Here is a 12,500-nt window from a genome sequence, read left to right as displayed (position 1 = left end):
TAAAGCTCGCTATTCCAAGGAAAGTCCACATTTTTATAAGCAAAATGTCAGTTAAAGTATAAAAACCGTTGCAATTGAATTAAAAAATAGAACTAATATCCGCGCTGCGGTTTGCTACAAAGACAAACCAGCTTTGAAGCCCATGTTAATGTATGTGCAGTAATGTCAAAGAAATGCTGAAAAGTTTATGATAATGAGAAACACGACTTTGCCCTCCTCCTTAGGACTGAAGCCGCCAATCACGAGTGACGCGCCAGTGAGCAGAGCTCGCGCTATTCTCTGATTGGACCGTGGGGTGCGCATGGGGCCTCGCTGCAGGTTGTGATTGGACGAGCTGCAGGCAGGCTGGTAGTATGATCTGATGTCAGTGGAAAGGTACAGTAATTGTACCTTCTGTGACTGAGGGAGGCTGAAAGTACAGTGAGGGTCAAGGAAAGCAAAAGACAACACTGGATACGTGACTTTTTATCAAACAATTTAGGCTCATTAGTGGAGAGACAAACAGTTCTGTGTGGGGGTCCGCAAAGACTGGAAAACACTGTGTATATAGTAGATTTTATTTATTTAGGTGGGTCAGGGAAATGTTTTAACTGTTACATAAAAAGACAATCATACAAAAACAAATGACACATCAGGTACTACGTCATAATCATGTCACATATTACATGGCACTATTTTGAGGATGGATAAACTATTGTGCAATGTTTTAACCAAATGATGTCCAAAAAGAAGAAGCATGGACATAAACCTATCTTAGAGGTAACGATTGAAGATTGATTCAAATGTTTCTTGCTTCCCAGATGTTATTTTTGGCTCTCCAGTTTCTTTGACGTAGGCCTGAGACACAATGAGGGAAATAAAAGATACAACACACATAAGATGAGCATTATCACTCATCTTACCTCCAAATCTTCAAGTGTGGCAGAACCCAAAACCACTTTGTGGCCAAGTCCATGGCTGTAGCTTGTATATCTCTCCTACATTTAGAACAAAACACATTGATAAACTAATGACTTATCAGCTGTCCATATATCCGGAGCACTTGTGTACCTTCACCATGCCTGGAAGGAGTCCGTCTTGAATCATGCAAACAGCGTTTTTAAGTCCTCTTGCAAACGCATCCATGGCTCCAATATGAGCGATAAATAAATCTTCCAGGTTAGTGGACTCTCTGCGCACCTTTGCGTCAAAGTTTAGACCTCCTGGTTGAATCCCACCTTGTTCGATGATTGTCTAAAATACAATTTATACATTAGGCAGAACACAACGTACACTACATGCTCTCTAAGCCAGGGGTGTCCAAACTTTTTTGTTCGCATTTTTAAACTTGTATGGAGCACAAACAACCCAATCAAATTTGAAAGTGAATCCTTCAAAATTTTGCATTTGACATAGTTTCGATGAGCCTCCACACCTTTAATACTACTTGGAACATTAATAATAGGTTGATATAACATCAAAATTCTTGAATTTGTCCAATTTTACTACTACTTTTTGTTGTTTGGACCAAGCTGGAGGCCCGCCAAAAATTGGTCTGAGGGCCGCATTTGGCCCGCAGGCCGTAGTTTGGGCATGCCTGATCTAGACCAACCCTGACCCACATTATAATTATATCACCTCATATACCACTACTTGGTAACCTGTGCACTATAGTGTTTACACTACTGTACACACTACATTTAGATTGTACACTACTACTACTGCTGTTTAAGGCTTTAAAGTTCATTTGGCCTGTGTTTCTGTCACTGATAAGCCAGTTCTTGTGTGTATTTATTTTACAGTTTAAGGTCACGCCGCATTCAGGTATTTGTTGTACCAAATACTGATAAATCCCTAGAACAAATATTAGCAGTGCAGAGCAAAGAGTGATTGCAACACGTTTTTGAAGAGAGCAAGGCTAACACAGACTGCTAATGTTACTTTAAATGCAATCAAGAGAGAGCGGTCGTATCAAATATTTTGGAAATAGAGTCATTGTAAAAGGAGTAGAGAGGAATAGCCAAGAGAACGGCTTGTACAGTAAATGTTGCAGTCAAAGAGGACTTGAAGGGTTTCTGTGATGCGATATGATGTAATGTGATATAAAGACTACATTTATCAAAAAGAACAAATGACCAAACTCACTTTCATAACTAAAGTGGTGTTTCTAATGTCCATCGGGAACTGGTCCGTGTCCCATCCCAGATCAGCAGATCCCGTGTTTGCGTCCACTGAACCTAACATACCAAACCTGCAAAACCATGACGCAAGAACAGCCGATTGTAAACGTGATTACATCAGACTAAACGTTTTAATTTGTCTTACGATGAAGCCATAACAATGTCATGTTCATAGGAGTGTCCAGCCAAAGTGGTGTGATTTGGCTCAATGTTTAGCTTGAAATGTTCCTCCAGACCGTAATGCTTCAAGAAGGCAATGACGCTCATAGCATCTGTCATCAAACAACATAGCATCAAACAATTATTCATTTAAAACAAAAAGTTACAACTTCATACCATAGTCATACTGATGTTTGCAGGGCTCCTTGGGTTTGGGCTCAATTAGAAACTGACAATTCAACCCAATCTTCTCTTTGTACTCTGGCAATAAATACAGAGGAGTCAACTGAATTCAGAGTCAAAGTCTCTGTACTTTTCATCATATTTTTGATACTTACTAACGGCCATTTTGAAGAAGTTGGCCATGTGCTTAAGCTCAGCCCCCACATCTGTGTTAAGGATGGAATGGAACCCCTCTCTTCCACCCCAAAACACTAGAACATAAGTGTATTTAGAAGAACAAAGTGCCGTAACATTGCATCACTCGTAGATCAGTCATAATGGACCCTCTTTTCTCCTTGTGCATCATTCCATGGACTACTTTTTGATAGATGTAATCCAAATGCTTTGACCAAACTATCGACATGACACTTTAGGTCCCAGTCAAACTTGCTCCAATTACATTTTTGCCTGTAGCATCGAACAAACAAATTGTTCACTTGATAAAAATGCCTTGAATTAGCTCCTTCCTTTCCTTTTTCCCCTCGTTGGTTGCAGACTGGTTTTGCCTTTTGTCTTCTGTTCTCTCTCTGGTCTTATTTTGATTCAATGTTTTTTTAATATATTTGGCAGCTGGGAAGAAGCCCATCACAACAAAATAAATTACACAAATCGCACCGACAATTAACAACTGAACCGGAAAATCACTTAAAGACTGGACTAAGACACTGGACTAAATGGGACCTTTATTTTGGACTTAATGTACTTTAACCTTCTTTTGTTAAGAGGCCGCTCCTTTCTTATTTATTTTTCACTTATTTAGTTTCTCTACGGTCTTTTTTGCTTTTTTATGTTCTAAAAGAATATATAATAATAATATGGTTAAAAAAATAAATAAATAAATTAAGAAACAAAAAAATATATAATATAATAATGCCTCAAAATACTTTAAGGACTTATTTTCCACCCAGCAACACGTGTAATATACCAAAGTTTTGGGCCCCCAGCTTCTTGGCGACGTCGAGTCCCTTCTTCACTTGGGCTCCAGCATAAGCCAAGACATGACAGTCGGGGTTAGTGGACGCACCATTCATGTACCTGTCCAGAAGGTCTGTTTAATATAGTCCAATTTGACTTTCATGTAGTGACTATTTTGCACTACGTCCCACAACATAGCATTAAAATGTCCACACTGCACTGAGGACGCACAGCAGCTCATTGAACTGACCGTGGGTGAGTGAAGAGGTTACAGGTGACCCACAGCACGTTGACTCCAGTCTGGTTTTGCAGCTGCAGAGCCAGATCTGTGACCTCATCCAGATTTCTGTTAGATTCTTCCAATGTGCTACCTTCAGGAGCCATATCTCTGTACGAAACACACAATATTACGCATGTACTAATTGGGTTGGAGCATGTGCGACATGTGTGCCCACAATAGGACTATTTACCTGTCGTGAAATGTGTAATATTTCACCTGCGAAGACATTGAGAAAAGCATCATTTAAATGTGTGTTTATTTTCTGTCTAAAACATACCCGGAGCTGTTAGTTATCTAATTTTTAACTATGCATATTCGTCCGTTTACTGTCTTTCATTTTACTCACGCCAAAAGCAGCTCTGACGCGCTTTTTGGCCGCTTCCATTGGAGTTCCTTCGTTCCAGGGTCGATGGAGCGTCGGGAAACCAAAAGTATCTGCGCCTGAAGAAGAAGTACTCGCTTTAATCCGCCGAGAAAATAATGCAATAAAATAATATAATAAAATAATATAATATCAACTAAATCTAAAAGGTAAAAGCCAGACAGTGACATTTCTTTCTTTTCTTTTCCTTTTTTAAAATTAGCCCACGATTAACTTCTTCTTTTTCTCCTACACATGCCATAACTACTTAAATAGCTTTCATTTCATTATTCACTCTGTGTTTGTGCTTGTTTAAATGTCTCAATGCAATATGCCTGATCAAAGGCTATTTCAAACTCATTTCTATGGCTGCAACAAGTTAATCAATTCCTCACAACTAATATATTATAGAAATAGTTGTCAACGAGTTAAGTGATCGAATAATTGTTAATTGGGCAATACACAAACTCCATGACATGCCATCACATCTGAGAGAAGAGGTTTTATTACTCAGACAGAGCAAGAGTCACCGCTTTTCATCTGTGAATAATCTCTCCCAGGATCGCCTCAGTTCAGCTCTATCTGGGTAAAATTATGTAAACATCTCATTCACTGGCCTTTTTCTAAATAACTCACCGCTAGACTAATCGATTACCAAAATAAGAATTACCGGTAGTGGCAGCCCTACTCAGACAGATCATTCAATGTTTTGGGGAAGTAAAAGTCTTCATACAGTTGTGAGGCAGATTGTACCTGTCCCACAGAAGGAGTGCCAGTAACAGACAGAAAACCTCAGCCAGTCCTCCATCGATTTTCCCATCAGCACCTGCACACAAACACTGGACTTTGGAAGCATGGAAGTATAGATCCATGTAGGACACACACGCATGGAAGTATAGATCCATGTAGGACACACACACATGGAAGTATAGATCCATGTAGGACACACACACATGGAAGTATAGATCCATGTAGGACACACATGGAAGTATAGATCCATGTAGGACACACACGCATGGAAGTATAGATCCATGTAGGACACACACACATGGAAGTATAGATCCATGTAGGACACACATGGAAGTATAGATCCATGTAGGACACACACGCATGGAAGTATAAGTTCATGTTGGACACACACACATGGAAGTATAAGATCATGTTGGACACACACATGGAAGTATAAGTTCATGTTGGACACACACATGGAAGTATAAGTTCATGTTGGACACACACACATGGAAGTATAAGATCATGTTGGACACACACATGGAAGTATAAGATCATGTTGGACACACACATGGAAGTATAAGTTCATGTTGGACACACACATGGAAGTATAAGATCATGTTGGACACACACATGGAAGTATAAGTTCATGTTGGACACACACATGGAAGTATAAGATCATGTTGGACACACACATGGAAGTATAAGATCATGTTGGACACACACATGGAAGTATAAGTTCATGTTGGACACACACATGGAAGTATAAGATCATGTTGGACACACACATGGAAGTATAAGATCATGTTGGACACACACATGGAAGTATAAGTTCATGTTGGACACACACATGGAAGTATAAGTTCATGTTGGACACACACATGGAAGTATAAGTTCATGTTGGACACACACATGGAAGTATAAGTTCATGTTGGACACACACATGGAAGTATAAGTTCATGTTGGACACACACATGGAAGTATAAGTTCATGTTGGACACACACATGGAAGTATAAGTTCATGTTGGACACACACATGGAAGTATAAGTTCATGTTGGACACACACATGGAAGTATAAGTTCATGTTGGACACACACATGGAAGTATAAGATCATGTTGGACACACACACATGGAAGTATAAGTTCATGTTGGACACACACACATGGAAGTATAAGTTCATGTTGGACACACACATGGAAGTATAAGATCATGTTGGACACACACATGGAAGTATAAGATCATGTTGGACACACACATGGAAGTATAAGTTCATGTTGGACACACACATGGAAGTATAAGATCATGTTGGACACACACATGGAAGTATAAGTTCATGTTGGACACACACATGGAAGTATAAGATCATGTTGGACACACACATGGAAGTATAAGTTCATGTTGGACACACACATGGAAGTATAAGTTCATGTTGGACACACACATGGAAGTATAAGATCATGTTGGACACACACATGGAAGTATAAGATCATGTTGGACACACACATGGAAGTATAAGTTCATGTTGGACACACACATGGAAGTATAAGATCATGTTGGACACACACATGGAAGTATAAGTTCATGTTGGACACACACATGGAAGTATAAGATCATGTTGGACACACACATGGAAGTATAAGTTCATGTTGGACACACACATGGAAGTATAAGATCATGTTGGACACACACACATGGAAGTATAAGATCATGTTGGACACACACATGGAATTATAAGTTCATGTTGGACACACACATGGAAGTATAAGTTCATGTTGGACACACACACATGGAAGTATAAGATCATGTTGGACACACACACATGGAAGTATAAGATCATGTTGGACACACACATGGAAGTATAAGATCATGTTGGACACACACATGGAATTATAAGTTCATGTTGGACACACACATGGAAGTATAAGATCATGTTGGACACACACACATGGAAGTATAAGATCATGTTGGACACACACATGGAAGTATAAGATCATGTTGGACACACACACATGGAAGTATAAGTTCATGTTGGACACACACACATGGAAGTATAAGTTCATGTTGGACACACACACATGGAAGTATAAGTTCATGTTGGACACACAGCAGAGGCACGTGACCTCCCAAATACACAAAGTGTATATACAAATACACGAGTCCAGTGAGGTCCAGTGAGGTCCAGTGAGGTCCAGTGAGGTCCAGTGAGGTCCAGTGAGGTCCAGTGTCACACCTCCTCTGCGCTGTAGTGCTTGAAGCACCAGAGGTCAGCAGGTCCAGCACTGGGCTTGTAGGAGATCTTAGGGATGTCTTTAGGGACAAAGAAAGAATTACAGTTCAAGACATGAAACGAAACACTTTAGGCGCGGGTCTCCCACTTTTAAAGTGACGTCAGGGTTTGGTAATGTTTTCAGCATGAATGTTTCAGGCCAGTGCAGCTGACTTCACAGCACGGACGTTTGCACGGGTTCCCCCATTTTGGGAAGGCTTAGTAAGTAGATTAATGTTGACAAATGTGGGCATCAAAACGCACACAACGAGAACACTTGGGAAGTATTGTCGTGTTACTCACGCTTAAAGAATTCCTCCTGTGCAGACATTTTTCTAGTTTGTGCAAATGAAACGAAGTGAAAGAGCGGATTGTTCGTCACAAGTCTGTCCACGTCCCTGGGAACCACACTGCACTTCCACTTTAGAGACACTAGATGTCGCCACACTATCACCTACTACATTTGTAAATAGGAACTTCATGGCCTTATCTTTCCTTACATTTTTGTGACATATCAACAAATGATTATAATTTCTGAAAGAATTCACCCTGTTTCTTTTGCAGTTATAGAAAATACATGTTTAGTCATGGTTGCATGTTAAAGAAAGTGTGTTTATTCAATTAAAGTGTCGTTTTTTATAAAATATGGTGCTACAAGAAAACAAAGTACAAACGCTTATGGTACAGTAGACTGATCATCCATAAATACTACAGAGAACATTATCTTTAGGTGCTTTGGTCTACCCTGTCAAAACAAACAAAAAGCCCTGTGTGCATAGAAACTTGAACCAGTGCACAGTGCATGATCTGCCACTTGCCTTTTCTCACAAAGAAGCATGTTTTACATCGAGTGTTACATATTATACAATGTTATGGCTGGTTATTTTTGAGAGTTCAACTTCAAACATTTAAAAAGCATGAAAGGCAATGGGCCCAAGGCAAGCACCAGGCACAAGAATGAGGCACTTAAGCACCTGTAACTCAGGTTAAGCATTGTGAGGTATGGCACATGACAGGTGCACGCCTTTTATAAAGCATAGCAATCACACAGAACAACAAAGCATAACATTATAATCACCTGTCAAATACACAAACTGTAAAGGACTGTTGAATCAGAGTCAACATTGGCCTGATAAGCAGTTTGAACTATACTAATTAGTCCATATACTGGTTCTCCAACATCATACTTTGGCTCCTGTCAAATAATTGCCATGTCCTCTCGCCTCACATTTCCCCCGTTCTATCAGGGGCCTGCAAATTATTATTATCATTAATATTATTATGCTGTCAGTGGTTATAATGTCATCCATAATTGGTCTGTGTAGTCAATGTAATGTCGCCACCTCTGTAAAATAAAGATGACATTCATTCTCTAAATATTGTATATACAAGAGTTATTTTTATATAAGCCCTTAAATGCATGTCCATTTGTTGGTATTTAATAACACAGAAATCACGGACAAGGCTTAAGTCATGTTTTCCACCATGTAGCCCTTTATCTTCACACTGCAGGGTCAAGTGCTGAAAATCCTTTGGAATAAATACAAAAGTGTTTTGTTTCAACTTTTTTTTTTCCCAAAGAAAATTGTATATTAGTGTTTTTTTCTGCGTAAGCCATATAGCTTGTAGTTTGGCTTATGGGAAAGTTAAGCTAAGCTAGTTTACGATATCTCAAGCCAAGGCCAGTGACTCAGTTCTGAACTCAGATAAGACAATAAAGACAAAAACATTACACTTGTTTCTATTGTGTAGCCCTTTTAAACTGGCTCATGGCAAAAAGTGCTGCAGAAAGTGCGTCAGACTAGGGAGTAAAGGGTACTTGTTTACCCAGGGCTCAAAGCACAAAAGAGGCCCTTCTAAAGTCTGTCATTTGAATTGTACCCCGGGTTTTCTGCCACACCCCTGCCATGACATAAAGGTACTACCACACAGCGGCCAGAAAAATCATGAAAACCTGCATCTATTCCAGGACTATATAACTCTACTGAAATAACGACTTTTCCACAATTTCTGTATTTACTAGTCAAGTCGGATCTAAAGTCACATTCAACGTCAATGTGAATCCAGCCTGGTTGACGGGGGTTGAAGCGACATGAAACCAGGTTTAGTGATCCAGAACAAGTCCATGAGCGAGGGGCTGCTACGACGTGGAGGGGTCAGGGGTGGAAATGTCCTTCTTCCTCTTCTTCTTGTTGGCTTTTGTCTTCCCACGGCAGGGTTTGCTCACACAGCACAAGATGCATGGAGAGGCAAGCACCAGGAGAGGAGACGTCACCATCACCACTATGCAGATGCCCACCAGGATGCCCACCACCTGAGGACAAAGCAGTGTTAAAGAAGAGTATTTAGTATAACGCCATTTTACATTTCGTTCATGAGGTTTGTCGTAAACCACAATATTGATCTAAGAAATAGAACCACTAACTTTCTGTTAAAAACCACAACAGGCATAAGGGCATTTCACTTCTAAGCAACAGACTTCAAGGAGTTGTTTTTATTGTTGAAAAGTTGCTACCTCCGTGTATGACCCTGAGTGTGGTTTTGTTTTGAATAATCACAAGAAAATACAGGGCTGTGGGCAGAGTCTGAGTCAATCCAAACACAACTGTGAGTGAGCCAATGACAGGGCAACACAGTTACGACGTGGTTACAAGCTCAAACATTTTCAATTTGGCATAATATTACTAATTTAAACATGAAGGATCACCTAAAATTTGAAATATTTAAGTACTCTTAACACATCTCAAAATATCCTGAGGCTATGCAAGTTACGGTAAATATAGTTTTGCACCATTCACCTAGGCTTCAATGCAAATTCAATGCTCTTTAGGTTTGCTCTTAACATTTAGTAACGGTTTACTTTTGACCTTCTTTGATGACTGTAAGACATTTCATTTTACTTGTCACAGGCCAGGAATACATCTAATTTTACTTGTCACATGCCAGGAAAGGTTGTTTGCATAAGTAGGTCAAGGAGGGTGGGTTTAACTCTGCAGGCAGCACAAGCATGTGTTGTTTTTGTTTTTTTTAACCAGGGGCAGAAGCTGAAGGCTCATCATCATCTACAAGTTTACTGTGTGAATAAAATCTATCTTTCTGTACGAACGTTCATTTTTACTCGACTAATGAGTACCTCAGTGGTCAATTGTTTTTTAGTTTACTAGATTTTTGTTTAATGGCAAAGAACACAAGACAAAGCAATCGCAGCTCAAATTGCTTATCCAGTTGAGAAAGTTTTAAATGTTCTAATAAGAAAAGTGCAAACCACAAATTGACCTTTGTGCGTTTAGAACATTAAGTGTACCGTTTGGCTGTCCTAAATTCAAAGTTCAAAGTCACAAATAGATGCAATCTAGTTTCAAACAACCCAGTGACAATGAAAAGAATGTAGTTTTGGCCATTTTATTGTACAAAAAATACTATTACAAAGCAGGAATGTGAGATTAGCTGGATCAGTTTGGCTTAATGTCTGAAAAGGGTCTGCTTCTGTACACAGTAGCAAAAAAGAAACCAGCCTCTATCACTTGTCACGTTTCCATAAAGAATTTGAAAAATCAAATTGTAAAAATGTTATTTGCGCATCAAAATGGGTTAAGGTTAGTCAAGGTCAATTTCGGAAAACGTTTTTTGAGCTTCCAATAGGTAGTTTTCTGGGTGTACTGAAATTGGCTTGTTTCGCAAAACAGCAATGGAAAAGCTCATTTCTATATAAAAGCTTCAAACTTGTGGGAACTATCTTGTAGAGACCTGCACGGGACTGGCTTTTCAATTCCGCTACCGCCCGAAGCCCGAAGCTCGAAGCCCGCACGCACACACAAAATCTTGGAAACACCCTTAATGTGAGAAATTGTGCTTTTTCAACATTTGGAGCAGATCGATAAAGGTTTGCACAAAATTACAATGGAAACCCCCCTACTACTGTTGTTTTATGGAGAAAGCCTCAATACAAACAGCAGATGTTTCCTTTATTTTAAATCGGATTAAATGCTTCAAAGGACATTTTATTCTTCACTGCAATGTCATTATTGTATTTTGTCAATGGTTTATTGAGCTCTTCTGGGATATGGTCCAAAATCTTTAAATTTTCCAGCCACTGCGTTCAGAGAAAACGTTTGCCTCAAATCATGAACTCAATAAAAGGGTAAATGGTCGTCTTATATTGATACGGACTACCATAAAATAGATAAGTAACTACCTGTGTTCTGTTCCACATCACAGAAGCTCGGGAGTGTCCCAGCTTGTTTCTGCAGGGGCCTTTGTCATAGTGCCTCAAGAAGATGTCCCCCTGCAATGACCAAAACAATTAAAGTGGGACTAAATACATAGCATTGCCTACTGGTACTAATACATATGTACGCTTTATTATCTAAAACAGTCAAAAACTAAATTTGTGTTAATATTTTAAGAGGCCAGTGACACACGCCTCTGCTGATCCGAGTGCGGTAATTTAATAAATCCATGTCCTCATACCCACCCCTCGCCCCCCTCACTCTCCCCTTTAATCTGTCAGTAAACTGTGTGTGGAGTTTAGGTGTATATACATAAAACATGTTATGGTAAATTGGAAAAACGTTAATTCACTATCTGGAATATAATCCCTGTTGGAAAAAAGCACGGACAAAACGTCAAATGTGAGCACCAATGTTGCACATGTAGAACAGTAAATGTCGTACTCCGGTGCAGTTAAAAGGGCAGTCATGTTATTGGACCTTTAAAACACAAGGGTCGCACTCACGTCAAGGGTCTGCAGGCAATACCAGCAGAAAGTGTGTTTACAGCTTTTGCAGAGCATCTGAGCACAGCCCTGGTTCCTCTCGATGTGGATGCCACACATGGGACACTGTTTGATGGGCGCCTCACTGTCAGAGCGGCCTCTATGGGACAGCACATGAAAACAAATATAGTAAGCTCTTATGTGAACAGCAAATGTGGCTACAGATGCCTGGACAGTCCACTGGCAATGTGTAAAAGCTTTATTTTTAGCAGAAGGTCAAAGCTAATTTTGAACTGGGTTACGTGTGTGGAGAGGCAGATATTCTTGAATTACAATGCAATGTTATACAAGTAAAGACGAAGCTTATTTTCCTCACGCTTTTATGTAGCATTACATGTTTTAAAGGGTTTAAAGGCTTTTTTCAGTCCTGCTTACACGAGGTTCATGCTTGCAATTGTTGTATATTATTGATTGTCAGTTTGTCCACATGGAAGCTGATTAGTGTTATATAAGTTGATGATTAAAACAAGGTCAGTGTATTGTGAGCACTACAAATACTATGCAATCAAATGTTGACCTACTTTTATTTACAAATGTTACTGAATTTACTGGCTAACTCTACTCTTTACTCTACTGCCCTTTAGTTCAGGTAGAAACTCAGGGTGGTACTTCCAAAAGACATGCATGTGAGGA

The 12,500-nt window shown here is 39.5% G+C and overlaps 3 protein-coding genes across 3 annotated transcripts in view; all 3 read right to left on the bottom strand.

The window, feature by feature from the left end:
- sqlea (squalene epoxidase a) overlaps positions 1 to 68 on the bottom strand; it is a 4,660-nt gene extending 4,592 nt beyond the window's left edge. The window contains exon 1 of the mRNA XM_072461268.1: positions 1 to 68. This exon is cut by the window's left edge and continues 230 nt beyond it. Coding sequence (XP_072317369.1) covers positions 1 to 31 — 31 coding nt within the window. The 5' untranslated portion in view covers positions 32 to 68.
- A 554-nt stretch (positions 69 to 622) lies between these two features.
- On the bottom strand, positions 623 to 7,509 carry LOC140373799 (uncharacterized). Its single transcript, XM_072460458.1, has 14 exons — positions 7,397 to 7,509; positions 7,058 to 7,134; positions 4,850 to 4,922; positions 4,082 to 4,176; positions 3,926 to 3,951; positions 3,706 to 3,843; positions 3,466 to 3,575; positions 2,657 to 2,752; positions 2,496 to 2,579; positions 2,305 to 2,431; positions 2,125 to 2,230; positions 1,051 to 1,233; positions 903 to 977; positions 623 to 837 (listed from the first exon to the last, which is right to left on the bottom strand). The coding sequence occupies exons 1-14, from the start codon at positions 7,422 to 7,424 to the stop codon at positions 754 to 756; spliced, it is 1,302 nt and encodes a 433-aa protein (XP_072316559.1). The 5' UTR covers positions 7,425 to 7,509; the 3' UTR covers positions 623 to 753.
- Positions 7,510 to 7,684: 175 nt separating this feature from the next.
- The window catches only part of rnf144b (ring finger protein 144B), a 15,076-nt gene continuing 10,260 nt past the window's right edge, over positions 7,685 to 12,500 (bottom strand). Inside the window, exons 6-8 of the mRNA XM_072460952.1 lie at positions 11,829 to 11,967; positions 11,289 to 11,378; positions 7,685 to 9,407 (exon numbers count right to left, since the gene is read on the bottom strand). Of these exons, the coding sequence (XP_072317053.1) occupies positions 9,234 to 9,407; positions 11,289 to 11,378; positions 11,829 to 11,967 (403 nt within the window). The 3' untranslated portion in view covers positions 7,685 to 9,233. The remainder of the gene's footprint in view (positions 9,408 to 11,288; positions 11,379 to 11,828; positions 11,968 to 12,500) is intronic.

The sequence above is a fragment of the Eucyclogobius newberryi genome, unplaced genomic scaffold (assembly GCF_026437365.1).
Source record: "Eucyclogobius newberryi isolate DKJ021-1_F unplaced genomic scaffold, fEucNew1.0.hap1 SCAF_3, whole genome shotgun sequence".
In the NCBI taxonomy this organism is placed as follows: domain Eukaryota; kingdom Metazoa; phylum Chordata; class Actinopteri; order Gobiiformes; family Gobiidae; genus Eucyclogobius; species Eucyclogobius newberryi.
The sequence above is the reverse complement of the archived record's forward strand: the minus strand, read 5'-3'. Positions and strand labels throughout refer to the sequence as shown.